The following is a 26,230-nucleotide window of genomic DNA, read 5'->3' on the forward strand; positions in this document are numbered from 1 at the left end:
GGCTCCGAGGCCCGCGGCCCGCCGCCGGAGCGCCCCTTCCCTTCCCGGCGCGACACGCGGCTCTCCTCGCGCGGCCCCGGCCTACGCCGCGCGCCGCCCCGAGCTCCGAGCGTGGGGCCGAGACGGGGCGGCCGCGTCCTGCCCGCTGGAAACACTGCCCGCCCGGCCCCTCGCCGCGCGCCGCGCGAGGACTCTCCTCACGAGCAGCCTCCTCACGAGCGGCGCGGGCGCCCGCCGCGGCCCCAGCGCCCGCCGCGGCCCCGCCCCCCGCGCTCCGGCCTCGCCCGCCCCGCCGAGGGGCGGCCCGGCGCCGCGGCCACCGGGAGGGGGAGCGCACCGAGCGCCAACGGCCGCCCCGCGCCCCGCCCGCCGCCCCCGCCCGCGGCGCCCCTCCCCCCCGGCGCCTGAACTGAAGCGAACTCCGCCGCCAAGTGAGTGAGGAGGCGGCGGCCGAGGAGGAAGAGGAGGAGCGCGGAGCAGAGCGCGGCGGCAGCGGCAGCGGCGGCAGCGCGGCGCGGCCCGGAGGGACCGAGCGGCGGCCGAGGCGGCGGGCGCGGCACGACCAGCGGCGGCGGCGGCTCCCGGCGGCCGAGCGCCCGCGCCCCAGGGCCGACCCCGCCCGCCGGCCTCGCGAGGGGCGCGCCGAGTCCGAGGCGGCGGCGGCGGCGCCGGGACCCGCTGCGAGCGGCCGGGGAAGTGCCCGCGGGAGCGAGCGCCGGCGGCGGCCCCTGCGGCGGCTCGCGGAGGGCGGCCCCGGCCCCGGCCCCGAGCGGCGGCGCCCGCGCTCCCGCCGGCCCTGCTCCTCCTCCCCGGCGGCGGCGGCGGCGGCGGCGGCGGCGAGTGAGCGGCGCAGCCTGGAATATGGTCGGGGAAATGGAAACGAAGGAGAAGCCGAAGCCCACCCCGGATTACCTGATGCAGCTGATGAACGACAAGAAGCTCATGAGCAGCCTGCCCAACTTCTGCGGGATCTTCAACCACCTGGAGCGGCTGCTGGACGAAGGTAACGCGGCGCCGGCCGCTCGGCGCGCGGGTCCGCGGGCGGGGGCGCGGGGCGGGCGGGTCCCGGCGGGGTCCCGGCGGGGCGCGGGCTCCGGGGCCCGAGTTGGCTGCGCTGCCGGGGCTGCGGGGCCGCCTCTCCGGCCGCCGGGCGCGGGGCGCGCAGAGGCCGGGCTCGGGCACGGGCACGACGGCACCCTTCCTCCCGAGCGCGGACGGCCCGGCGCCCCGCCCGGAGGCCGCGGAGGCCCGGAGCGCCAAGGGCGGGCGGGCGGGCGGGCGTGGGGGGAGTCGGCGCCGCGTGCCGCCCGGGGCGGGAGTCCGCGCGGGCTGGCGACCTGGGGACGTTCCGCCGAGCCCCAAAGTGCGGCCGCGGGCGGCGGCGACAGCGCCGGGCGCCCCTTTGTTTGGGGAAGCGAGACCTGCGGCGGAGTTGGACTTCACTTCGGGGGGCGCCGAGGCCGCGGCGGCGCGTCGGGCCGGCGGGCGGGACGCCAGGTCGGACGCCCGGGGCCGCGGGCCCGGGAGCCACGGGAAGACGGACTGGCGGCGCTGGAGTTTGTTGCCCAAGTTGTGGCGGCGGCGACCCGGAGCTCCGATCTCTGGTCGCTGGGGCTTTCTGGGGACACAAGTGCGACCCGCAGAAAGTACGTTTGGAAAACCGGGTGGCGAGGAGTTGCCTTGTTTTTCTAATTGAGAAGCACCACGGGAGGAATGTTGAAAGCAAGCCGAAAAGACTAAATGTTACGGAGACGAACAGTGGATTTTAGGTGGGTCGCAAGCATTTCGAGGTTTTAAAAATAGATCTGGGGAAAAGGAGTCTGCAGCTTAGAGTTGGAATGTCACCAAAGAACAAAAGACCGGAAACGTCTCCGTGACAAGAGATGGTTAAAGAAGGATCCCCGGAGCTTTTGTTGTCATGAACGTCACTACACAGAAGCAGCTCTAAAAGTGCAAGATGGGTATTACTGCTTCCTCGTTGTTTTGCTGATATACGTTGAAACTAGAATGAGCCTAAGTGGAAACGGGCGTTTTGCAGTGAAAGAGCTGGGTGTGAATTTCACATTGCTCCAGAGAAAACTTCAGCTGTCCCTTTAAGGGGTTCTGCTTTTCCTATTTGTGTTGGCATTTGAAAAATGGTGGAGGCAGAAAACTTTCTGGAATGTCAAAAAAAAAAAAAGCTGGAACTCTTGAATTGAGTACATTTCCAAATGTGAGCGCTAAGGGGCGCCAGTTATTTTTTTTTAAACATGAGAAACGTTTGGCGCAAAATGTGCAATAAGTTAATAATCTGATCTGTACGAAATTTAGTGGAAATTTAAATCTTAGTAGATCGCTTCAACTGCCATTATTTGTCCATATATGTAAGTATTTACAAACACTGAAAGCGTTTTATTTAAAATTTTTGGAACAATTGTACCGCGTTTCGGAAGTCATAAGCTATTATTTTTTACTGGGTGTGTTTTTCTGAATTTAAGGTTTTAGTATCAGTAAGAATTTCCGCTGAAAGTTTTATTTTCTTAAATGCAGTTGCTTAGAAGGCATCACATAGATATTAGAAATGAAAACAGGTTTTACCAATATTTAGGGTAAACTAAATTTTTTAATAAATTGCAGTCTTTGAACTAAAATGTTTAATTTTATCAAATGGCGTAGGAGGTTATTAAAACAAATTCAGAAGTACTTGTCACTTTACGGGAAAGAACTTCTTATTGAAAAAATTAAATATGAGTTCTTTGATTAGTTTTAAAATGCTTCTCCGTTGTGCTTTTGTGTTGATCTGAAATCTCATTGATAATTTGCAGTTCTGTTAAACGGTTTCTAATCTTTGGATTGAATAATATCTGATCTTCTAAATCTAGAAACTGCAATTATGTCTTAATCTTTAATGAAGGTTTATTTCTCTCTGGTTGGAAATAGTCACCATTTGAGTTTCAGAGGTTGCAGACCACTATTTCAGGGTGGTATATTCTTAACACTTGTTTTCCTTTTTAATATGGTTAGTTTACTCTGTTTCTTTTCTTAGTCTATTTTGAATTTTAGCCTTTTCAATTCAGCCTAGCAGTTGCTTGTGTATGGTAGCAAGGATGTTTAAAATTGACAACATAATGACTAGGGAGTTTGATTTTTCTTTTATCAGACCAGTACAAACACGCAGGAAAAGGGACTATTCCTTAGTGTGGAATGAGCTGCTTCCTGTAATTGTTAGCCATGTTATAAACTGAATTTGACTCAGATATATTGGTTTCTGAAGTGCATCTCTTTTTTTTTTTTTTTTTTGAGAAATAGTTTTATTCTGAAATTTGGAAAGTTGTGTTACTGCTTTGTGGCCTATCATTGTCCAAAACAAATTAATGACGACTTCTGTTTGTGGTTAGGAATTACATTGTCCTTTGTACATAATGCTTGGTTGAATTTTTCTTTGAAATTTAGGTAAAACTATAAACTTTACTTAAGTGATTATGATTAGCTTAATGACATTAAGATATTATACCTAGTTGCAGTAGGTATAAGGAGCCCTGGTGGCAGTGGTTAAGCCCTCAGCTGCTAACCAAAGGTCAAGGATTCGAAATCACCAGCTGCTCAGCGAGAGAAAGATGTGGCAGTCAGCCTCCTTAAAGATTGTTGTTGTTCTGTGTTGTTCAACTGATTCCAACTCCTAGTGACCGAATAGGACAGAGTAGAATTGCCACATAGGGTTTCCTAGGCTGAAATTTTTACAGGAGCGGATTGCCAGGTCTTTTCTTGTGAGGGGCCTGCTGGTGGGTTTCACCTGTTACCTGTTAGTTAGCAGCTGAGCTCTTTAACCGTTGCACCACCAGGGCTCCTTTATGTTCACACGTTGTTACTGTTGTTGGGTGCTGTTGAGTCAGTTTTCGACTAGCACATTTTAATTAGTTAATTGGTGCCATCCTTTCACAAGACTGAGCTCTTTGAGGATGTGGAGTGCAAACCCTATAGGGCATTTCTACTCTGTCTTGTAGGGTTGCTATGAGTTGGAATTGACTTGATGGCAGTGGGTTTGGTTTAGTTCTGGCAGTAGATATATTTTCTAATACAGATTTTGAATGAGGCTATGTAACAATATTCAAAAAACTTTTGTAAAAATTTGTCAGTTTGAGAGTTTCTGTTGAGCTAGTTACAAAACTGGAAATCAGGTGTGCTAAGCTTTCCTAGTTGGTTAATATTTGAATGCTGTAGAATGAGAGTGTTGATTCTGTGCCAAGTTAACCTTTCGCTTGTATCTTGACTACGGACTATCCTCCACCTCTTTTTTTTTTTGGACTGTCGGTCTTTCCTCTAAGAGTATGAATCTTCGACAGGCCTGCTTTTAAATCGTGAATGCATTATAGGTTGGACCAGTTAAAAAGGAAGTAATTTAAGGTGATAATTTCAGGGCTTTTATTTTTTTTTAAATCTTTTAAGATAAAAATGATTACAGGATTACAGATATAATTTCGATTTTGAAATTTTATCTGTAATCCTGTAATTTTAGAAGGAACTTTTAACTGAACCATGGGACCATCTATGGGAAAAAGCAGTTACCGCAAAAAAGTTTTTTAAAACACTTTTCTTTGTCACGAAAATCTTAAAAAGCAAACAATTGTATTTGAATGTAAATTATGTTTTTAGAAAGCATTGAAACTTAGAATTAAGAAATTGCATAAAATCAGTTTGACTTAAAAGCCCAGAACAGGGGAAATGGAGAGGTAGGTATTTTAAAATTGCATGTTTTTGTTTTTTAGGTGGGAGGGAGGGTAAAGCTGGAAATAAAAAGTATGAGATAGGGTTTATGAGAAAGGACAACCTAAACCTTTGTGTTGTAGATGCCTGAAAAATGAGCACGTGGTTCAGAAAGTAAGCAGAACACGTTTGTTTGAATAGATTCTGCATCACTGATTTAAAAAACACGTTTTCATTTCCTGATAGCATTTTTTGGGTAAATTTTCTTTTTGAGCTGAATTTAGATTCTCATTCTCTCAAAATGTAGGCAATTTTTAAAAAATTAAAATTCGCTTTACTGCTAAACATTTTTCCACGTTAATGTTTATTTCCGCTTACATATTCCACTGAACGTATCATACCTTCAGTTTTCTTACACTTTAACATGCGCATGCACACGTATAATTTTTTTTTTAGAAACTGCCGTTTTACAAAAGTTTCGGTTTAAAAATTATGTGGCTATTTGTTGGTATTGAGAGGACTTACTATTTAGGTTTTTTATGGTTTTAGACGTTCTTTTTGTCTGGAGATGAAATCATTGCTGACAGTAATCAATATCTGTGACAAACAGATCTACTTAAGTTGAGGTAATTAATCTGTTCCTTAGGAGCTAAGATTCTGCTTTTGTACACAAGCCCTTTGAAGTAGTAGTAATAAGAAGGAAGCCAATATTTATAATTGATTTTTCTTTCCATTACCCTTTTTTCTTCTCACCCAGGCTGTGTCACCAGCTATATAAGGTAATAATGAAAACGATAATTCCTATGACATTTTAGGTCATTTATTCAGCATTCGTTGTGTACTTATGAAATTTCCCTGAAGGCAGACTGTGTATTCAGAATGCACGTGCATGCTGTAAGCCAGAAGGTGATTCCTTTTTCTTACTTCATCCAATTTACATATATTGTAGTAAAGGTTGTACTCCCAAGGATGTAGCACAGTTGAGCTAACAGAAACAGGCCTCTTTGCTAATCCCATTTCTAAGTGTGTTTGGTATGAATACCTTTTCTTAAATGGCTTTGACAATATCATATTAAAACAAATTAATTTGACTTTTTCAGTGCTTTATGCACATTCTGTTTCTCTTGTGGTCACCTCACTAGTACTGTCCTGAGAGTGATTGAAGTGCATCAGTTTTCCATGAGAACAGATGATTTTTGGTTTACTTTTTAAGGATCATAGATTCCTGTGGCAATAATAAAATGTTTAAAAGAAAAAAAAAAATACCTCGACCTTGCCTCTTCTACAGCATTATTCAGATGTACTTTTTTTTGAGGTCCGTGTATATAGACAGGTAAAGTTTAAAAAATTCCTATCCATTTGGCACTAAGCTAGGTACAGTTTTCTATAAGCTGATGGAAGTGCAGGCAGTATACTTGAGAAACTCAAGGCAGCTAATACAACTTATGGTGGCCCAGTTACAAGCAAAACTTGCCTTTCTGTGGGAGATGAAAAATGCTGTATGACGTTGTTGGGTTTTGTTGGTTGAAAACTTGAAGAGCACTTAATCTCAGATAGAGCCCACAGAGCAGCTCGCTGCCGTCGGTATGTCAGCTGCCTTGAGAATACGCTAGAATCTAATTCAGGGTGAGGGACGGGGTGGTGAGGATAGTGAGTGGGCCCACGTCGGGAAGTCAGGATTGTGTACCAGTGTTCCATCCATGTGAGCGACAGGCCTTCATTATGTTCTCCTGACGCCTCCTTTATCTGATATTAGGGCGGTTTCAGTGTGGTTTGTAAGTTTAATAAGATTTTTCCCTTCCTAAGAACCTTTAGGGAATGCTTTTATTCCTTTTAAAAATCAGCATTTCAGTATTGGAGCCCAAAATAGCTGGATTATTTGATGTCCAAGTGAGATTTTTACAGTTCTATTTTCCTGTAACAGAAAAGCAAAATTAGTGTTAAACTTTTCACTGTGAGTACTGCTTGTTTTAATAAATTTGACTATATATGACCCCAGTCTGGGTTAGGTACTAGTCTCTGTATATCTGTCAGTATGCTTAACATATCGTAATAATCGCTTTCTGTGCCTGTCTGCCCTGTTAGAATTAGTTCTTTGAAGGTGCCCACCTCAGAGCCTGGCACGTGTATATTCTCCAATGTTTGTTGAATTAATATTCTATTCTAACTTTTAGTTTTTCTAAAATATGTGCTGTGTACATGAATTTTTTTAGTGAAAATACATAAATGATATTAGAAGAATTGTTTTAATACCTTCAGACAATTGTATAAACAATTGTGGAATTGTTTGGTGATAGCTTTTGACAGCTTGAGTAAAAGGTACATGTATTTTTTTCTTTAAAATGACAATTTTTAGAAATCTCATATTTGCAGTACTTGCCCTCAAGGAGCTTAATCTTAGTTTTACTTTCTGCCATTGTTGTCTCATGAGTTAGAATGTACTCAGTAGCAACTAACAACAGCAGCCGTTGTGAATGAGAACTAGAAAGATAATTTTTTTTTACTTTAAGCAGTATAGTTTCTAGCCAGGCCTTACACTAAAGCGTATCAGTTCACAATTAGAGAAAAGCTATCAGTGTGCATCTCAGCTCTTGGGAGTTTTGGCATTTGTGGAATTATATAAACTTTTCCCCTTGTCAATTACCTATAAAGGTTAATATTCAACGATTATATGTAGGTCTTGTAGTAAATAGGAAAGATTTCTTATCCTGAAGTGCTGCTTTGGTGTGTTTAGCATAAACAAGGGCTGTTTGAATGTTTTGAGTTTAGAAGAAAGTAGAGTGTAATCATACGTGGCAGCTGTTGTAATTTAACACAATGTCAATTTTTTAAGCACAGATATCTTTAAACTAATTAGAAACAATGCCATCAGTTAACTGAAATTTAACTTTCATTTTTAAAGGGAGTCTACTTCACTGCTTAAATATTGACAATGTTTTAAAATAAACCTCCGATGAATTTTTCTGAGAGTACCTTGCAGAAGATAAGCTGTTTATTTAGAATTCTTGTCTGTAAGCATATGATTGTACTCAGTGTTTTCCCACATTCCTCAATTTCATGAAATAGAAACCCTAGTTTGAAAATCTATCAATTAATTGATTAGTTAATTTTGCCATACTGTCAAGTCTTTAGCAAAGCAAATAGAAATTTTGTTTTTGTCTGTAATGTTGCTTCATGTATTGGTTTCAGCCTGTATCTTTATTGAACTAAAATTTGAGGCTTGGTGAAAATCAACAAACTGTAGCTTTTATCGGGCATTATTTATGATAAAGCAGAATTTGTCAGGTTGGGTCATCTTAGATCTTTCTTAAAGGTATTAAAGTGTCAGAAAAATGTCAAAATAATGCAGTTAAATCTGTAAAGTGGTTCCATGTTGTGGCCTTGGTATAAGGAAAACGTGTGTGTGCATGCTTGCACACGTGTGCTTTGTGTTAAATGTGTGGGTGTGTAAAGGGAGGCATGCAGTAGAAATGCGCTGGCCCTGAAGTTCTTCAGAGTAGGTGTTGGGAATGGTGAAGTTCCAGAACAAGGAAGGTTTTGAGGTAATGAAATACCTGGTTGGCCCCAGGAGTGAAAAGATTGTATGCTAACAGTGGACACCAGATCAGGTGTTAACCCCTTGCTTTTAGCTTCAGTGCAGGACAAGTCATCTTAAAGACCATGATCAGCTGCTCAGTTGAAAATTATTGGAGAACTTGTAGACTTTTACGCTAACTTCACAGTTTAAAATACATGCGGGAAATTAAATAACAAAAGATACGCATGTGTATTTATTACATTTTAAGAGTAGAACTAGGACATCATTAAAAAAACTTTATGCAGTTTTTATTTGAAATCTTTTTTCTGCATAAATTCCACTTTTATGGGATCTCAATTGTTTTACAAAGAGTTCAAAGAGAGGTGGATATTAAAAAAACAACTAGAAATGCAAAACATTTCCTCTTGAACTTGGTTGAGTATAGGGAAAATTAATACCAGAGACTCATAGAATTTTGTAGCTGGAAGGGACCTGATAGTAAAAGTGTGACATCTTCATAGGTGAGGAAACAGGTGTACAGGGCTTGTGATGATCTGTTCTGTCAGTGTGCCAACCTGTAAGTGTAACCGAAGGAGAAAAATCAAGAGTATTTGCATATGCACTTTATCGTGAACACGAAGAAGGAAAAGCAGGTGGATTTTCTGCTAATTCTGTATGTTAGGCTTGGACAAATGTGGCTCATCAGATTCTTGGAGCCAGAATTGTTATAATTTTTTTTAAAGCGGTAAGTCTTTATCATAGTTAAGAGGTTAAATGTGAGAAAACAAGGGCGTTTTTAGAGGATTTAAACTCATCCACTTAAACTTCTTAGTAAGCAAAGAGTAGGGCCTCAGCTATCTAAATAATGTAGTACAAGTAAATCCACTATGTATTCTGTAGTGTTATTTTTAATAATTATTCAAGAGAAAACAACATTTCTGACTGGAAGGTTGAATATAGCGGTTTAATATTGCTAAGCAATTCAAGACAGGAACATACACTTGGATCAGTTTTAGATTAGCATAGGATGAACAGCCCAGTATTTTATCAGCTGGGCAGCTCTGAAAAGTGACAGCCAGGAGGTGGATGGTGGTGGATTGAATGGAGATGGCTGCTGCGCTAGGTAGCCTCTACATCGCATTCCTAATGCCAGGATCTCGAGGATTGACTGCTTATTCAAGTATATTCCCTCTAATGACGTATAAACCATTGGTCTTTGCTTGCCAGTGTTACAGTAATTGTATCCCTCTGATAAAACTTTCGGTGTTACGTGGCAGACAGATAAAAAGTTTTTGTGAAAAAAAAATTTTTAAACCAAGGCCAATATAAATGGCTTTGAAATTAATGTTCTGTTTTGCGTGGAATCACCATGAGTGGGGGCTGGCCCACAGCAGCAGATCCTTTGCTATTTGTTGCTGTTTCTGTCATTGTTGCAGTAATATTTCTTGTTTTTAATTTTTATTGTGCCTTAAGTGAAAGTTTACAAATCAAGTCAGTCTCATACAAAAACTTACAAACACCCTGCTTTACATTCCTAATTGCTCGCCCCCCAATGAGACAGTACACTCCCTCTCTCCAGCCTCTCTCCTTGTGTCCATTTGGCCAGCTTCTGGCCCCCTCCGCCCTCTCATCTCCCCTCCAGGTAGGAGATGCCAACATAGTCTCATGTGTCTACTTGATCCAAGAAGGTCACTCCTCACCAGTATCATTTTCCACCCCACAGTCCATTCCCATTCCTGTCTGAAGAGTTGGCCTTGGGAATGGTTACTGTCTTGGGCTAACAGAAGGTCTGGGGACCATGACCTCCAGGGTCCTTCTAGTCTCAGTCAGACCATTAAGTCTGGTCTTTTTCCAAGAATTTGGGCTCTGCATCCCACTGCTCTCGTGCTCCCTCGGGTTCTCTGTTGTGTTTCCTGTCAGGGCAGTCAGTGGTTGTGGCTGGGCACCATCTAGTTCTTCTGGTCTCAGGCTGATGTAGTCTCTGGTTTATGTGGTCCTGTCTCTTGGCCTCAAAATTACCTTATGTCTTTGGTGGTCTTCATTTTCCCTTGCTCCAGGTGGTTTGATACCAATTGATGCGTCTTAGATGGCCACTTTCTAGCATTTAAGACCCCAGATGCCACTCCCCAAAGTGGGATTGTTGCAGTAATATTTCCATTGTTATAACAAGTATTCAACTCTGTGTGTTCACATATGCACAGGCATGAGCCAGCATAAAAATAAAAATTAGTCCGTTTCTCTGCATATGTTAATGAGACCATATTGTGACGTGATAAGAGTTCTTGACTGGTAGACCTGGCATCTAATCATGACTGCAGCTAACTAATTAGTTTTGTGATCTTGGATAAGACATCTAACCTCTGAACCTCACCTTCTTCATCTGTAATGGGAATTACCAACTGCCCTGCCAACCTCAGATACTCTGCGGCTAAAGATTATTATATGCAGACGAGGTTCTCAGGCTACAAGGTGGCATCATCTAATTTCTGTCAGTGTATTTAGGTGGTTTATGATGAGAATGGACAATCAGATATAAGTATAGCTGCTTGTAGAGAATGAGAGATGAAAGGAAAAGGAAAGAAAAATTATTTATCCGTTGTTCTTGTTAGGTGCCGTCGAGTCAGTTCCGACTCATAGTGACCCTATGCACAACAGAATGAAGCACTGCGTGTTCCTGCACCATCCTCACAATTGTTGTTATGCTTGAGCCCATTGTTTTAGCCACTGTGTCAGTCCACCTCGTTGAGGGTCTTCCTCTTTTCCGCTGACCCTGTACTCTGCCAAGCATGATGTCCTTCTCCAGGGACTGATCCCTCTTCACAACATGTCCAAAGTATGTAAGCCACAGTCTCACCATCCTTGCTTCTAGGGAGCATCCTGGCTGTAATTCTTCAAGACAGACTTGTTCGTTCTTTTGGCAGTCCATGGTATATTCATTATTCTTTGCCAACACCACAATTCAAAGGCCTTAGTTCTTCTTCGGTCTTCCTTATTCATTGTCCAGCTTTCATATGCATATGATGCGATCAAAAATACCATGGCTTTGGGTCAGGCGCACCTTAGTCTTCAAGGTGACATCTTTGCGCGTCAACGCTTTAAAGAGGTCCTTTGCAGCAGACTTACCCAATGCAACGCGTCTTTTGATTTCTTGACTCCTGCTTCCATGGCTGTTGATTGTGGATCCAAGTAAAATGAAATCCTTGACAACTTAAGTCTTTTCTCCGTTTATCATGATGTTGCTCATTGGTCCACTTGTGAGGATTTTTGTTTTCTTTATGTTGAGGTGCAGTCCATACTGAAGGCTGTGGTCTTTGATCTTCATTAGTGCTTCAAGTCCTCTTCACTTTCAGCAAGCAAGGTTGTGTCATCTGCATAACGCAGGTTGTTAATGAGTCTTCCTCCAATCCTGATGCCCCGCTCTTCATATAGTCCAGCTTCTGGGATTATTTGCTCAGTGTACAGATTGAATAGGTATGGTGAAAGAATATAACCCTGATGCACACCTTCCCTGACTTTAAACCAATCGGTACCCCATTGTTCTGTCTGAACAACTGCCTTTTGATCTATGTGAAGGTTCCTCATGAGCACAATTAAGGGTTCTGGAATTCCCACTCTTCGCAGTGTTATCCATAATTTCTTATGATCCACATGGTCGAATGCCTTTGCATAGTCAATAAAACACAGGTAAACATCCTTCTGGTATTCTCTGCTTTCAGCTAGTATCCATCAGACATCAGCAATGATATCCCTGGTTCCACGTCCTCTTCTGAAGCTGGCCTGAATTTCTGGCAGTTCTCTGTTGATACACTGCTGCAGCCGCTTTTGAATGATCTTCAGCAAAATTTTGCTTGCGTGTGATACTAATGATATTGTTCTATAATTTCCACAGTCGATTGGATCACCTTTCTTGGGAATAGGCATAAATATGGATCTCTTCCAGTCAGTTGGCCAGGAATGTATGGAATTTATCCATATCGCTGTTAAAAAAAAAAAAAAAAAGGAAAAAACCCATTGTCATGGAGTTGATTCAGACTCTAGTGACCCTGTAGGACAGAGTACAACTGCCCCACAGAGTTTCCAAGGAGCGCCTGGTGTGTTCAAACTGCTGACCTTTCGGTTAGCAGCTGTAGTAGCTGTTAACCACTTCGCCACCAGGGTTTCCACAGGGCTGTTAGCTAGTATTTATGTGCATATGAATCACTCAATTAAGAATCACTCAATACTAGCACTCTGATAGTTCAGGAAAAAAGTCACTTTGAGCTGAAGTATCTCAGAAAGGTTTTTTTGAGAAGTGGGACCTGAGTTGGTATTAAGTCTGGGTAGGATTTAATTAGGGGAATGGGAGAGTGGAGTGTGGAGGGTGTTCTAGGAGAAGGGAAAGTACAGTAACCATCAGAATGGTGGTGATGGCAGACTGCACAGCTTGTTCAGGAAATGGCGTGTGGGTGAAGTTAGCTGAAATGGCACATGCCCATAGAGAAGTTGTGGGAATAAAGACTAGAGAAAGCCAGGTTAGGGATGCGTTGTAGTGGGCCTTGAATGCCAGAATACATATTCTCAAGGTTATAAGGAGCCATCGAGGATTTTGATTGTTTGGGGGTACCATAATGAACTCTGGGGATAAGCTAATAAGAGTATATAGAATAGATAAGTTTAAGGGAGTAGAAGTTGGATGCAGTATGAAGAGTTAAGTTAGCATGCTGTTCGCCTATTAGGAAAATTTTTTAATCGTTTTCATTTTCTCAAAATAGTATTTAATAAAAATATTTTATTTTTATTTTCAGTTTTTTTTTTGTTTGTTTTAGATTTAAACTCCTTAGAGATTTTTAAATGTGTTTTAACCAAAAATATCCTTTTTTTTTTTGCCTTATCTGTTTTCCTTATCCCTTGTTTCAAAGTATTGAGAACATGTAGGGCTCCTTTGTTTAGCTGTGAGCTCAGTTTTTGATTACTGAAGGAGAAGTAGTGGGGTTTAAGGAGAAGTGAAGGACCCCTGGTTGGCCAAGGGTTAAAGCTTTCGGCTGCTAACCGAAAGGTTGGTGGTTTGAACTCAGCAGCTGCTCCATAGGAGAAAGATGTGGCAGTCTGCTTCCGTAAAGATTTTAGAGCCCTGGAAACTATGAGGTAGTTCTACTCCGTCCTATAGGGTCTCTCTGAGTCGGAATCAACTAGATGGCTATGGGTTTGGTGAAAGAGAAGTGAGCTTTCATCCCTGTGTAACTTAAAGAGAATTGAAGGAACTCTTGGTTTGCTAAGCTTTGGGAGGGATTTAGGAATTCTTGAATTAGTTTCATTTAGAGAAAATTTCGTCCCAAGCTGACTGATCTGTTCTTAAATCTGTATGTGTTACCAAGTACAGTGAAGATTTTCTGAGAACATTAAATTAGTACACTCAAATTTTCGTTTTTATTTACCTATGTATTTATGTTGATTATTTTAAGTAAATTAGAGATCCTGATGTTCCATCCCTAAATACTTACGTATCTCTTAAAAATTAATGTTTCTGTCTTAGCCAGACTGACATTACACTGAAAGGCGTGGATTAATCCTAGACGTAATGAGGTACCCGGTCCATATTCAGAAGCCCCTTCCCAAAGTGTTCTGCCGACTTGTCCGGATCAGAACCTGACTCAGTGTCACTCACTGAATTTGGTTATTATGACTTCAAGTCGTCTTAAATCTAGAATGGTTGGTCTCTCTCCTTTTTTTAGTGACGTTGAGTTGACCTCCTTGTCCTTGGGCTTGCTCCTTTATCCTGTGTATCCAATACATTGGAGGTTCCAACTAAAGGATGAAGTAGGTTCAGGCATGACGTTTTTGGTTAGGTTACATCACAGGTGATATGGTGTGCTTTATGTTGCATCACGTCAGGAGACACGGTATCTGGTTCCATTGTTAGTGAAGCTAAGACTGTTATCTGCAATAGGTGCGAATAGGCTGATCCTGCCAGTGTAAAGTTTTAGATGCTTTTCTCATGGAACCAGAAGTTAAACCCTATAGAATTAGATTTCTGCATCAGCCATTCACCGAATGGTTTTAACCAATTGTGAATCTTTGCCTGAATCAGTAATTTCATTAGAACTTGCACCATGATGATTTTCTAATTCTACCATCTTTTCTGCAACTGTTAGTTGCATTTCTTTGAAAAGCAGAGCTTTCCTTCATCAACTGTTCTGCTATTCTGAAATAAATTTCTAATGAAAAAGCCAGATAGGTTCTTATTCTCATTAATTATTGGTTGGCTCTCAAAGTATTAAGTTCTGGCTGATTGACTGCCTCAAATGGTGACCAATGGATTTTTTTTTCCTTTCTCTTTCGTAATCATCATTTATGGGCCCATGGATTTTCATAGATTCGGTGTATTTAATTCAACTATAATATTATTTGTGGTGGTCATACTGCCAGAACTTTGGCCAGTGCTACTGCATACTGGCTCCTGTGTCTTTTGAAATCTTTGTTTCTGGGCCAATAAGATGTCCCAAGGACACCTTGTACCTTCCATGTTCAAGAACTAGAGTCAGCCATTTCTCTAATGATCCTTTTAGTGGGAATGGTATTAGAGACTTGAATTTAGGATCTCAATGTGTTCGTTGCTGTTGGGATAAGATTACTTCCAGAGCATTGTCTGGGAATATAGAGAGGCAAGGTCTGTTTTAAAAAATAATTCACGTTTGTATTTTCATGAGTTCATGTTTGTATGTTCAATTAAATTTTAACATTAAATTTAATATTAAAAATTTAAATTTTATATCTTTGTTGCCGCCAACACCAAAGTAACGTGGTTGCTGACAGCGATGTAATTATTTGCTGTATTTTACAATGTAAAGAAATACTTTACTACTACTGATAAAACTACTGATCGTACTTAAAGGTTTTCATCTGTTTCAGACATGACAAGTTATAGATGCAGCCAGTTGCCTTTTCTTCACGTGGACTGCAATTTTCTTCATTCTTTTTTTGGTGTGGTTGTAGATTTACTAAGTTTTCATTTTTTTAACCAACTCTTGTTTTTGACTCTTGATGCTGTCATTTACTAGCCTTTTGTTGTTGTACTATTTCTCTTAGCTCTTAGCCCACGCCCAGCAGAAATTAGAGGAAAATATGCATGTATCTTAAAAATAAAGTCAGGGGCGTGTGTGTGTGTGTTTATTGTATGTGTTTTATGGAGTCAGGACCCAGAACGAGAGGTAACATATAGGAGACGGTTGCTGTGTTCAGTGCTTCGTATCTTAAACATGAAATGTAGGGAAAGAAAATACAGCTAGTGCTGTGTTTTAATTTAGTGTATTCTTTAGGGAACAGAATGAGTTCCTTAAACTTTTAAAGTTCTATGAGGTAGAGAAAAATCCCTAGGTAGAAAATTAAGTATTAAAGTTTCATTTCTAAAATAGTTGCAAGATTTCCGCTGAAAACTTCTTGGCCTTAAGAACTTTGTGTGGTAAGAGACTTATGTTCCAGCAGATGGGGGTATTCGTACACAAAAGACAGCTTTTAGTGATTAAAATGTGTTGGGAAATAACTCTTTTGCCAGAATAGGAAATTAGGATTTTTTTTCTTTTAAATTGTGAGAGAAAAATTGGTGAGGAATAAGACTAATAGCAGTTAGTGAGTTTAATATTTAGGGTGGCACATAAACAAGTATAATATTTCATTGACTGTATTACATATAACTGGTTTAGGACATCTGATTGACTTAGCGATTTTCTGAGATACAGCTTCTGCCTTCACAGCTTAGTTTGAAGGATTTTTGTTTGACAGGGAGTGGAGGCTGAGTCACACATATTGAGAGGTATTCTGTTTGTAAATTATCTTGGCAGTTATTTAATATGTATATGGTATGTATAGTTTCGCTATAAGTCGGCATAGACTTGACAGCAACAGGGTTTGGTTTGGTATATGGTATGAAGGAAAGATGAGATTTGTCATCTGCAGCTCTGAGTTCTCATCTTTTTGTTAATTAGCTATTTGGCTCTTGGTAAGCTGGTCAGCAGTAAAATGAGGACTGTCTGACTAGATGACTTAAGGACTTTTCTACCTAGTTGTTTTTTTTTTTTTCTATTTAAATGAAAGCATCACGTTTTTTAGCAAAGCTAATTTTAAAGTGAAATGAGTTATTTTGTATATATTGTTACTTCAATATCTGTTTGCACTGGTTAAAGATGGGGGAAAACTGCTATTTTTTCCTAATTTTTTGTTATAATTTTAAAGCCTTTAACCAAGTGATTGATTTCTTTTTATTGAAATAAGTCCCAAAAATGTGTGTCAGTTTGCTGTTACATGTTACTTGAAGGGGGAGTTCTTTCGAAGGATATAGTTTTATGGTAGTAATAAAAATTATCAGCAGTAAAAAGTAATCTTATCTCACTTTATTACCCTAGTTTATAGCATTTCTTATCAGTTGTTTGAGTTTGGCAAATATATACTTTGCTTTAAATTATATCTTGGAATTGATTTGGAAGTATGTGTTTTTGTTAAATAATTAGTGCATTTAAATTGTATCTTTCTAATTGAGTTACGGAAGCTCCGGCGGTGTAGTGGGTTAAGTGCTACGGCAGCTAACCAAAAGGTCAGCAGTTCGAATTCACCAGGAGCTCCTTAGAAACTTATGTGGCAGTTCTACCCTGTTCCTGTAGGGTCGCTGTGAGTTGGAATCGACTTGATGGTGATGGATTTGGTTTTGGTAATTGAGTTATTGAGCTTATTTTTAATTGCCAAGTCAATTGTAAAATACCTTTTTTTCCTTCAGTCACTTGGATTTGAACTCAGACATGAGAGAAGTGTATGTCTGCTTGTAGAAGACTAGAGATCTCTTGTGGTAGCTTGTAGAATTGATGGTAACTTGTGTTTTACGCTTTTCCTGTAGACTGTTTTTTCTGTTATTCCTAAGATGTAGAGAATTGAAGAATTAAACATTTTAAATTCATCTTTGGCAGTGGCATGACTTGTAGTCTCTTTGAATCCTGAGAGAGACCACCTGAAGTGCTGGTAAGAGTAGGGAGGTTCCACAGCAGAGTATCTTTGAACCTGAATGTGAGTTCTTATTTTGCAGGGAAAGTTAGGAATGACCAACTTTGAATATATACTTTTATAATGATTTCTTATAGTTTAGAGGATTTATGAGAAGCTTGAGTTTCTTCTTTCCAGTAATCATTAAAAAATATGATGACTTACGCACATGTATTTCATTGTTATAACAAATATTCTTTATTTTATGGAAAAAACTAAAATGTATCAATTAAAAAATAAAATCACTGATAATTCAGTGATACTCTTTTAACATTTTAGTGAATTTTCTTCTAGTCTCTCCTCCCCTTCATTTATTGATATAACAAAATTGGAATCCTAGTGTAATAAATACTACCCTTGTGGTTTTTAAAAAAATATATAAATTACACCCTGAGCATTCTCCTGTGCCATTTCATATTCTTTGAAAATGTATTCGTATGGTGACATATTTCATCTTATAGGTATATTATGATTTACTTCACTGTTGTTACGGGAGGTGTCATTTTGCTTTCACGAAGTGTGTGTGAGATGATAATATCAAAGGTTTCAGAAGTTCCTTACTTATTGTTTAGAAAGCATTGTCATATAACTGGCACCTATGAGTTCCAAGGTATTTTATTTTCCGAGTGAAGTTAATCTGAAATCAACACTATATTCTGCATTGTATTTCAAAGTGGTGGCTATAAAGTGATGTTTAAATTTTTAGTAATATCAGAGTTGCAAATTTCACACATTCTTTTTAATGATTTAGCATTGTGAATCGAAACTTCTTATTCTGTCAGCAAATACTTGAGTTGTGCTCCCTGTAGGATGGTATGAGGGGTACACCAGAGTTTAGAATTCATTCCTTTAAGTTCCCTGAGTGGTTGAGTAGATAATATGAAAAGAAAAGTAGTAAACATTCCAAGAGTGGACTAAAGACTGATGCTAAGGAATTCACTTTAGGCCGGGGTGGTTATGGAGTGTTTCAGGAGAAGAGTGAACATTTCACCTGGCCTTTGAAGGATAGACGGGATTTAAATGGAAAAAAGGTGAGGGAGCAGTGCTCTAGAGACAGAGAACACTATCCTTGAATGTAGAGCATGCTCAGTAAAAAGGCTTTAAATGCCTGGTGTTTAGAGTCTGTTCTGTTGATAATGGGAGACCCATTTAGGATTTTTTTTCTTTCAGTGTTTTTTTTTTTTTTTTCCTTTTCTCTGTCTCCGTATTTCTGTTCTTAGTTCAGGTTTTGTAGTCTCTGTAGTCTGTACAGACATTAAACTGTAGCATGGTGTGTTAATGTGAGAGATTGCTGTGCTTGCTGCAGTCTTTCTCTTCCTTTGTTTTTAGATTTTCTTGACGCCCCCCCCGCCCACCTTGTTTTTTAAATTTCACAAACAAGTAATAATGGTTTCGTAAATAAGTCGTGGTGACTAGCTTTAATGCCATTATTTGGGTAATACTTATTTCCTTTCTGACTTTTGTGTTTTTTTTTACTCTGACATTTATATTGTGGCTTACTAAGAAAGGTAAAGCTGGGTAGAGGCGTTATGTAAACACATATTCATAGTTACCCTTGACCATTGGAGATGATAAAAGTTAAACTATCAAGCAAATCATAATTTTTTAAGAAACAGAATAAAGGATGGATACTAATTATCCCAGACCTAAAAATTACTTTGTCTTTTTATTGAAATTTGGGAATACTTGGTATATTAACTTTCTAATCTTCTGTTTAATTCAGTTATAGTAATACTGAATACAAAAATCAGGAGTTTGGATGCTTTTTATCTAAAAAGCTTAATGTAAAGCCTGTATTTCTCAGAATTTAGTTTCTGTGTGTTACATAATTGTTAAAGGTTTTCCCTGTGAGTGATGGGCCACTCCATCAGGTTGAAGAAGCTAATGTCTGAGTGGATGTGGTCATTGCCTTCGAATGATTTTGCCGTTAGCAGTGAAAAATGTTTTCCTTATAGTTCTTGTGCAGCAGGCTGTGGAGTAAAGCACATTTTTATAATAAAGGTGATGAATTTAATCACAAACTGGCAGCCAAATGGAAATTGCAGACCTTGATACTGGGAGAAAATTGCCTATAAAGCAACTCTTGAGAGAACAGGCTTTAAATTTATCCACCCATTTCGACATTGAGGAGAACGAAGGAATCAGGATATTTTGCTTGGCCTGCTTAGTTCAGATGATTGACACTGGAGTGTTCTACTTAAAAGCTAGGGAGATGGTTGGTTTAAAGGTGCTTCAGCTCTATAGATACAGTCTAGCACACACGTATTTTACTGATTATCTAGAATATTGCTGCCTTTTTATATTTTAGTACGTGTTATGTGTAATGAATTGAAATCCGTTTACTTGTGGTCATGTTATGCACTTCCTGTTCCTGCCATTTGTATAAGGGACCAGAGTTTTAAAGGATGCAGAATTCCTTGGCTTTGTATATAATATTCAGTTGATAGAATGTCATATAAACAATCAGTCTTTACCAATTCCATTTATATTATAAAATCTAAACACAGGATGGTAGAATTTCTATTATAAGAAATCTGGACATTGTCATTTTTTATTGTGAGTGACTAATGCTTGTCATTTCTTAGGGATAACGTAACCTCTTGTCCAACATACAGTCTTTAGAGTCTTTAACCCTGAATCCAGGTCAGTTACTTGTATTTTGACGTGCACTTTCTCCCCATGGTGCACATACTTGTTACCAGATACCTGTGTCTGTCTAGTTCAGAGAATCATTTGTGGCTGTTAGGAAGTGAGACCTATCTAAGGACAGTAAGTGTTTAAAGTGTAAAAGTGATTGTATTCCTACTGGTATTCATTATACTTATTGAAACTACTTATTAATCAGGATGTAGTGAAGTAGAGCTTTGTTAAGTATAGCATTATAGAATTGCTTAGTTTTAAAGTAAATGGAGGAGTTTACTATTTCATGGTTGGGAAAACAAGCATAGAATGTAGGAAAAAGTCACGCAAATGTTCTGTATGCAGGAAACAGTTCAGTTTATTGAGGTTGTGGACACGAGACCTAAGGTATGAGAAGCAAGAAGAAATATGAGTAGTACTTTTTCTTGTTAAAATAAGGACGGCTCATTGTGTCTTTATCAATGAAAGTTAGGTGTGTTTAAATTATTCTAAGTTGTAGACGTTTCACAGGTTGTGTTAAAGAGCTTAGCATGCAATGTTGACTACGTGTTTGAGTTTTTAGCTGTCTCTGGAATTTGGATGGAGAGCAAAGTTGAAGATGCCTCAGTCCTTTGTTCCCTGCTTAGTGATAGAGCTGTTCGGGCTCGTGGCTGGTGGAAGTCAGCTCTGGCAAGTTTGTAATTCAGAGACAGCCTAAAGCTTGGTATTTACGCTAAGCCTTTGTGAGAGGACATAAAGTATAATTAACTCTAATACTCCTGATCCAAGAAATCAATATGTTTGAAAGCCTTCTTTTCACTTTCAGAAAAAATACAATTTTATGCAGTTTGACATATAAGATGAAGCTACTTAGAGTAAGATATATGCAGTGTGTGTAGGTGCACACATGTATACACACATTTGTATGTAATTTTAGTGAAACAGGTCCTATTTGTGCATGTGTGCATAATACTTTATTAAAATTTTACTATCCTGTAGCAGGTTGCAAATTTTTAGTATACTGCTTATCAAAGTATAATTGGCTGAGTATAGTTAATCAGCTGATGCTAAATACAGTTCCCAGAGATACTGGTGGTGGTTTATTTTTTACCAAGGATTTTCTTTGTGATACGCTTCAGTCCACACCTAAAGCACAAAAACCGTTGTGATAAATGTAGCCACAGTTCAGTTCAAAATTGTTTATGCTGGAGTCTGAAACACCTGCAGTGTGTCTGAGAGTTGTTTGGAAGGGATGACATGACTGAGTTATTCAGGATTACCGAATTGTCAGTGTGGTGTGAGGTAAGGAGGATGAATGTAGAAATGTAGCAGTTTTAAGTTGATAGGATGAGGTGGGATGCCTTTCAGTCATCTTGGGTTAGATAACTCTTTTAGTGTTGAGTTACAGTTATGGAGATAAACGTTACAAAGTTATACAAATATGTTAAAAACAAGCCAGAATGATCCTGGAGCAACACGTTCAGACTTTTTTTTTTTTTTGTATGACTATGGGGGCAAAGAGTATGTTGTGGGAAAAGTGCCATCAAGACTATATTTATCTCAAGTAGATGAGGATCATTTTTAATAAGCTGAATGTACTGTGGGGTTTGCATTGAGTAGTTCGTAAAGTTTTCTGGATTACATGGTGGACAATTTGAGGAGATGAGTAAAAATGGGTTGGAAAAGTCAGACTTACTTTCTACCTTCATTTTGCTGTTTATGATGAATCTTCATTTGAGAAGTCATTTGCAAATAGCATTTGGTAAGTGCCTTTTTAAAGTGTCTTTTATACCTGTAGAGTGTGGGGAAAAAAGATGAATTACAGATTTGTGGTAATAAACACCATCAGGTCAACAGATACTGCCTTTCAGACCTATCATTCAGGATATATGTAATCTTCATCACAGTCATCACTGATGAAGATGACGATACTGTTGATGACCTGCTGTGAACATACTGTGGGTTTGTGTCAGGCACTTCACACACACACGTGCACACATCTCATTTCATCTTCACAGCAGTCCTGTGAGGTGGGAATAAACTCCATTTACGGATTGAGAAAATGGAGGCACATTGAGACATAACAGTAGTTTTTTTTTTAGATTGTACTTTTAGCAGTTTATTCATTTTTCATCACTGATAATTTACAGTAGTGCTATCAGCTATTTTGTAGATTTTATCTAACTCATAAACTGATAGTTTAGTTCTGGACGTAAACCTGGACAGTTTTTGTCTTGGTTGTCCTTGATAAGCATATTGCATTAAATTCTTTAGCTATTGGAACTGAAGCTCTGAGGAAGGGGTGCTCTCCTGACTGTGTAAACACCTTGCTTGACTTGAAGGTGTCATTCTTTTCACAAGAGAAAAGCCAGCACACCATATTCAGAATGGAGGAAGTATATTAACATGTTTCTATGAACCTCATTCCATGTACTGCTGACCTTCTTAAAGTAGGTTCACTTTTTGGAAATTTTGGTACTCTGATCACCCCTTACTGCTGGTTACTAATAATGCCGTATAGCCAGGTGGCCCCAGGCTCCTGTGGATAGCCTGCTTATGAGAGGTTCTGTGGCCTCTTCCACTTTCCTGCTTAAAAAAGAAAATAGTGTATTGGGGGTTCCTCGCATACTCCCTAATCCTTCTGTTGGCTGTGAAATTATCCACCTCAGGATGGTCGTAGCTGTTAGTTGCTGCCCCGCTCTGACTCCTGGCAACCTTGTGTATAACAGAAGGAAACGTTGCCCAGTTGTGACTGTCTTCATGATGGTGGATCTTACTAGACTTGGTCTTCTGAGGAGCGTTTGTTAGGGAGACATGCATATCTCCAGTGACTGCGTTTCACTGTTTCAGTGTGGTGTGTTGGTGGTAGAGTGCTGTTTGCATTTTTGTCTTTTTAGATATCCGTTCATGTCAGTGATTTTCCACTTGTGCTTAGCACGGCAGGCGTTGGTGCAGGCAGATCTTTGGTCTTAGGAGTTACGTTCATTATGAATTTTTCTCTGGGAAAAATACGCATCAGCTTCCAGGGACAATTACGTAATATGAATGATAACTTGCATGTCTTTAAACCTCAGTGTGTCTGCTGCTCTGAAATGTGTAACTTCAGTGGTTTCTATCTTTGAGAAGTTTTAGAATAAATGAAAAAGTACCTTGAGCAAGGGGAAAAAAAAAAAAAAGAACCACTTGCTTGGATAATCGTAGACACATAATCTGTCAGTCACCTCTAACCTCTAATCTGTTTGCATAGAAGCCAGTTGTTTGTTATTACTGTAAGAATTGTGATGATGGGCTGTGTGCTTCCCAGTGAGTTTCCAGCTCCTAGGACAGTTCTGGATACCGTGGGAAGATGGAAGTATTCAGTCAATAATAGCAGCTTCTTGAGCACTTACTATGTGCCAGACGCTCTAAAAATATATGTCGCTCAAATGAAAGAATTCATGCTGACAAAGTCATGTTCATATTTGGAAGTAACCTTAGATCCCTCATACTTGAGTTAACGCCGACTGTGAAAAGGTTAAATGACTTGTTGAAGGACCATCAGCTAGTCCTTGGCAGGGAGCTTGAGTGGGCTTTGCATCTTCTGACTTCTGTTCCAGTTTAATTTGGATGTGTACCATATTTTCTCTACGTCATGGTTACTGTAGTGTCTCCACTTTTCCCTCTTTATCCAGTTTAATTTGGATGTGTACCATATTTTCTCTACGTCATGGTTACTGTAGTGTCTCCACTTTTCCCTCTTTATCCAGTTTAATTTGGATGTGTACCATATTTTCTCTACGTCATGGTTACTGTAGTGTCTCCACTTTTCCCTCTTTATCCAGTTTAATTTGGATGTGTACCATATTTTCTCTCCTTCTGGTTGCTGTAGTGTCTCCACTTTTCTCTCTTTATCCAGTTTAATTTGGATGTGTACCATATTTTCTCTACGTCATGGTTACTGTAGTGTCTCCACTTTTCCCTCTTTATCCAGTTTAATTTGGATGTGTACCATATTTTCTCTACTTTGTGGTTACTGTATGTCTCCATTTTTACCTCTTTATCCGTATCTCCTATTTCATTTCCCTTCCCCATTGTTTGCCTCTTCTCTATCTGGCTCTTATCATCTTTCATCACTTTTTTTACTGCTAGCAAGACCCCTTGTTCTAGCAGCAGCCAAATTTGATTTTGGAGATAGAGCAGTGTGGCGTAAGTAAAAGAACACTGCTTTTGGAGGCAGACCTGCCTTGAATCCTGATTTCACTTAGGAGTTATGTGATCTTGGGTCAAAGAACTCAGTTTTCTAACTAGAAAAGGGAGTTGAAAATAGTATTTATTTGTAAGGATATCCATCTGTCTGATCACAGCACGATATTAAGGGCAGACTTTGAAGGAGGCTCTCCACGTGGAGAGAAATGACACTGCAGTCCTTTAAGTCCTGGAGTTTGCGAGAGGGCCCTCCTCCTCACTAATTGTGTACTGCCATCACCTTTCAGCTGTTTCATTCCTATGACACCATGCCATAACACTTAAATAAGCCTCTAGGAATGGCCTGGAAAACAGTGGAAATAGAGATAACAATCATGTTTAGCTGGATAGTCTTGTTTACAAAAAGGAATCCATTTAAAACTGAATCTTCTGTACAGATGCCTCCTTGTGTAGCGTCTCATCCCCTTTCTTTCCCTGGGGCATGGTCAGACATGTTGTCACAAGCAGGAATGTGAAGTTGTCCAGAGGAAGAGGGAGTTGTGTATGAATCTGATCTCTGAGTTCTGGTTTCCAGTCTGAGGATTCGGCTTTTCCCTGGATAATTAATCCTAAGAATGCCTATCTCCTAGCCAGCTGAGCCCAAAACATTATGTTTGCTATTTCCCTAAGAGATGGATGTATGGTACAGGGATGTAACTTCCTTGCATAATGTTATAGATTATTATATGTGAGGAATAGAAATTCAATAAGTTAAAATTATCGTGACTTTGCATTCTGAAACATGTTGAGAGATGCTTCAAGAGGCCATACCTGGGTATTCTACTTCAGCTATTATTCTGGCTCACTTAGTTTCTGATAGAGCGGGGGCCATGTCTGTTTTTGTACACTACTCTGTCCCCAGGGCTCTGGCCAGTGCATAATAGGTATGCAGTCCCTATTTATTGAATGCTTAATGTGAAAACCTGTTGTTACTCTATCATTGATTACTAAAGCAGGTTTTTTTTTTTTTTTTTAACTGAGATTATACTTTATTCAGGTCATTTCCATTTTATTAATAGTTTCTGCTTTGAGGAAGTCGTTTCTGGTTATGACAAAGCTTTTATTATCTCGTTAAAATTTTTGCCAACTATGCTTTGAGTAGAGTTGACCAGAACTCTGGGGACTATAAAGATAGATGTCGTGAAACCTTCAAGAGAAATGAGCCATCACACCCCTTTAAGTGTGATGGGACAGCCTTTTCTTTATGCACTAGGGCTTTGTTGTTGCTGTTGCTTTTAAAGCTGAGACCAATTATATGTTTAGATGGCTGTGCAGCTTAACTTCTCATCTACCTAAGATAGACTTGAGAACTTTAACTGTGATGTGACTCATGTCTGTCATTAGCTAAGTGTTCTAAACCTCACAAATGCAGGGTAAAGAGGACTAGCCCTTTGAGAAGAGCTGTGCCTGTTAAGCGAAGAGGAGTAAGCTAGGGACTGGTCAGGTGATGCTGCAGTGAGTTGTTAGGAATGTTTGTAGCTTTGTATGGGTTTGTATTGATAGCCTTAATAAGGTTAGTTAATTTGCCCTCATGCACCTTATATTCTAATGTGAGAGACAGGCAACAATTAAGTACTTTATATAGTACGCTAGGCAATATGAGTTACAGGAAACTCCTGAGGCCAGAACCAGCAATTTCTGTATGACTCTGGCTGTGAACGAGGGGGAGCTTGTTAGGAGAGAAGACCAGAAACTGAACGGGGTGAGGTCCAGGGATGTCGTAGGCCCTTGTGGATCTTTGTGGGGACTTGAGGTTTTTCACTAATCGGGGTGGGAAATCACTAGAGCAGTGGTTCTCAGACATGCTCAGGGGACCCTCTGAGGGTGTCTGTGAGGTCAGAATGATCTCATGATAGTATTGGTGCCTTTTTCATCGTCATTCTTGCATGAGCGTACGATGGAGTTTTTCCGGAGGCTGTGTCCTGTGGGATATTGCAGCAGATTGAATGGAGAAGAAGACGGAGAATCCAGCTCTATTAAGAAAAACGTTAGAGAGGTTTACACAAATGGAGATCAGTGCCTCTTATCACTAACATTTTCTTAGTTTTTGGCAACTATTATTTTCCATAATATGTGTTATTCGTGTTAACATGTAATGGGTTTACTGTTATTTTAAAATGAATTAAATATTTTCAGTTTTGATTTCTAGTAATAATTACTGATAGATACAACCCTCATGAA

At 40.2% G+C, this 26,230-nt stretch overlaps 1 protein-coding gene across 8 annotated transcripts in view; it reads left to right on the forward strand.

The window, feature by feature from the left end:
* The first annotated feature begins 765 nt into the window (after positions 1 to 765).
* Positions 766 to 26,230, forward strand: part of QKI (QKI, KH domain containing RNA binding) — a 154,554-nt gene continuing 129,089 nt past the window's right edge. For 2 of the 8 annotated variants that reach the window (XM_049853036.1, XM_049853077.1), the window contains exon 1: positions 773 to 1,003. In XM_049853036.1, the coding sequence (XP_049708993.1) occupies positions 862 to 1,003 (142 nt within the window). In that variant the 5' untranslated portion in view covers positions 773 to 861. Of the gene's footprint in view, positions 1,004 to 26,230 lie in introns of all 8 variants that reach the window. The other 6 variants (XM_049853293.1, XM_049853370.1, XM_049853445.1 and 3 more) reach the window with 6 other exon arrangements.

Source organism: Elephas maximus, chromosome 1 (assembly GCF_024166365.1).
Source record: "Elephas maximus indicus isolate mEleMax1 chromosome 1, mEleMax1 primary haplotype, whole genome shotgun sequence".
NCBI lineage: Eukaryota > Metazoa > Chordata > Mammalia > Proboscidea > Elephantidae > Elephas > Elephas maximus.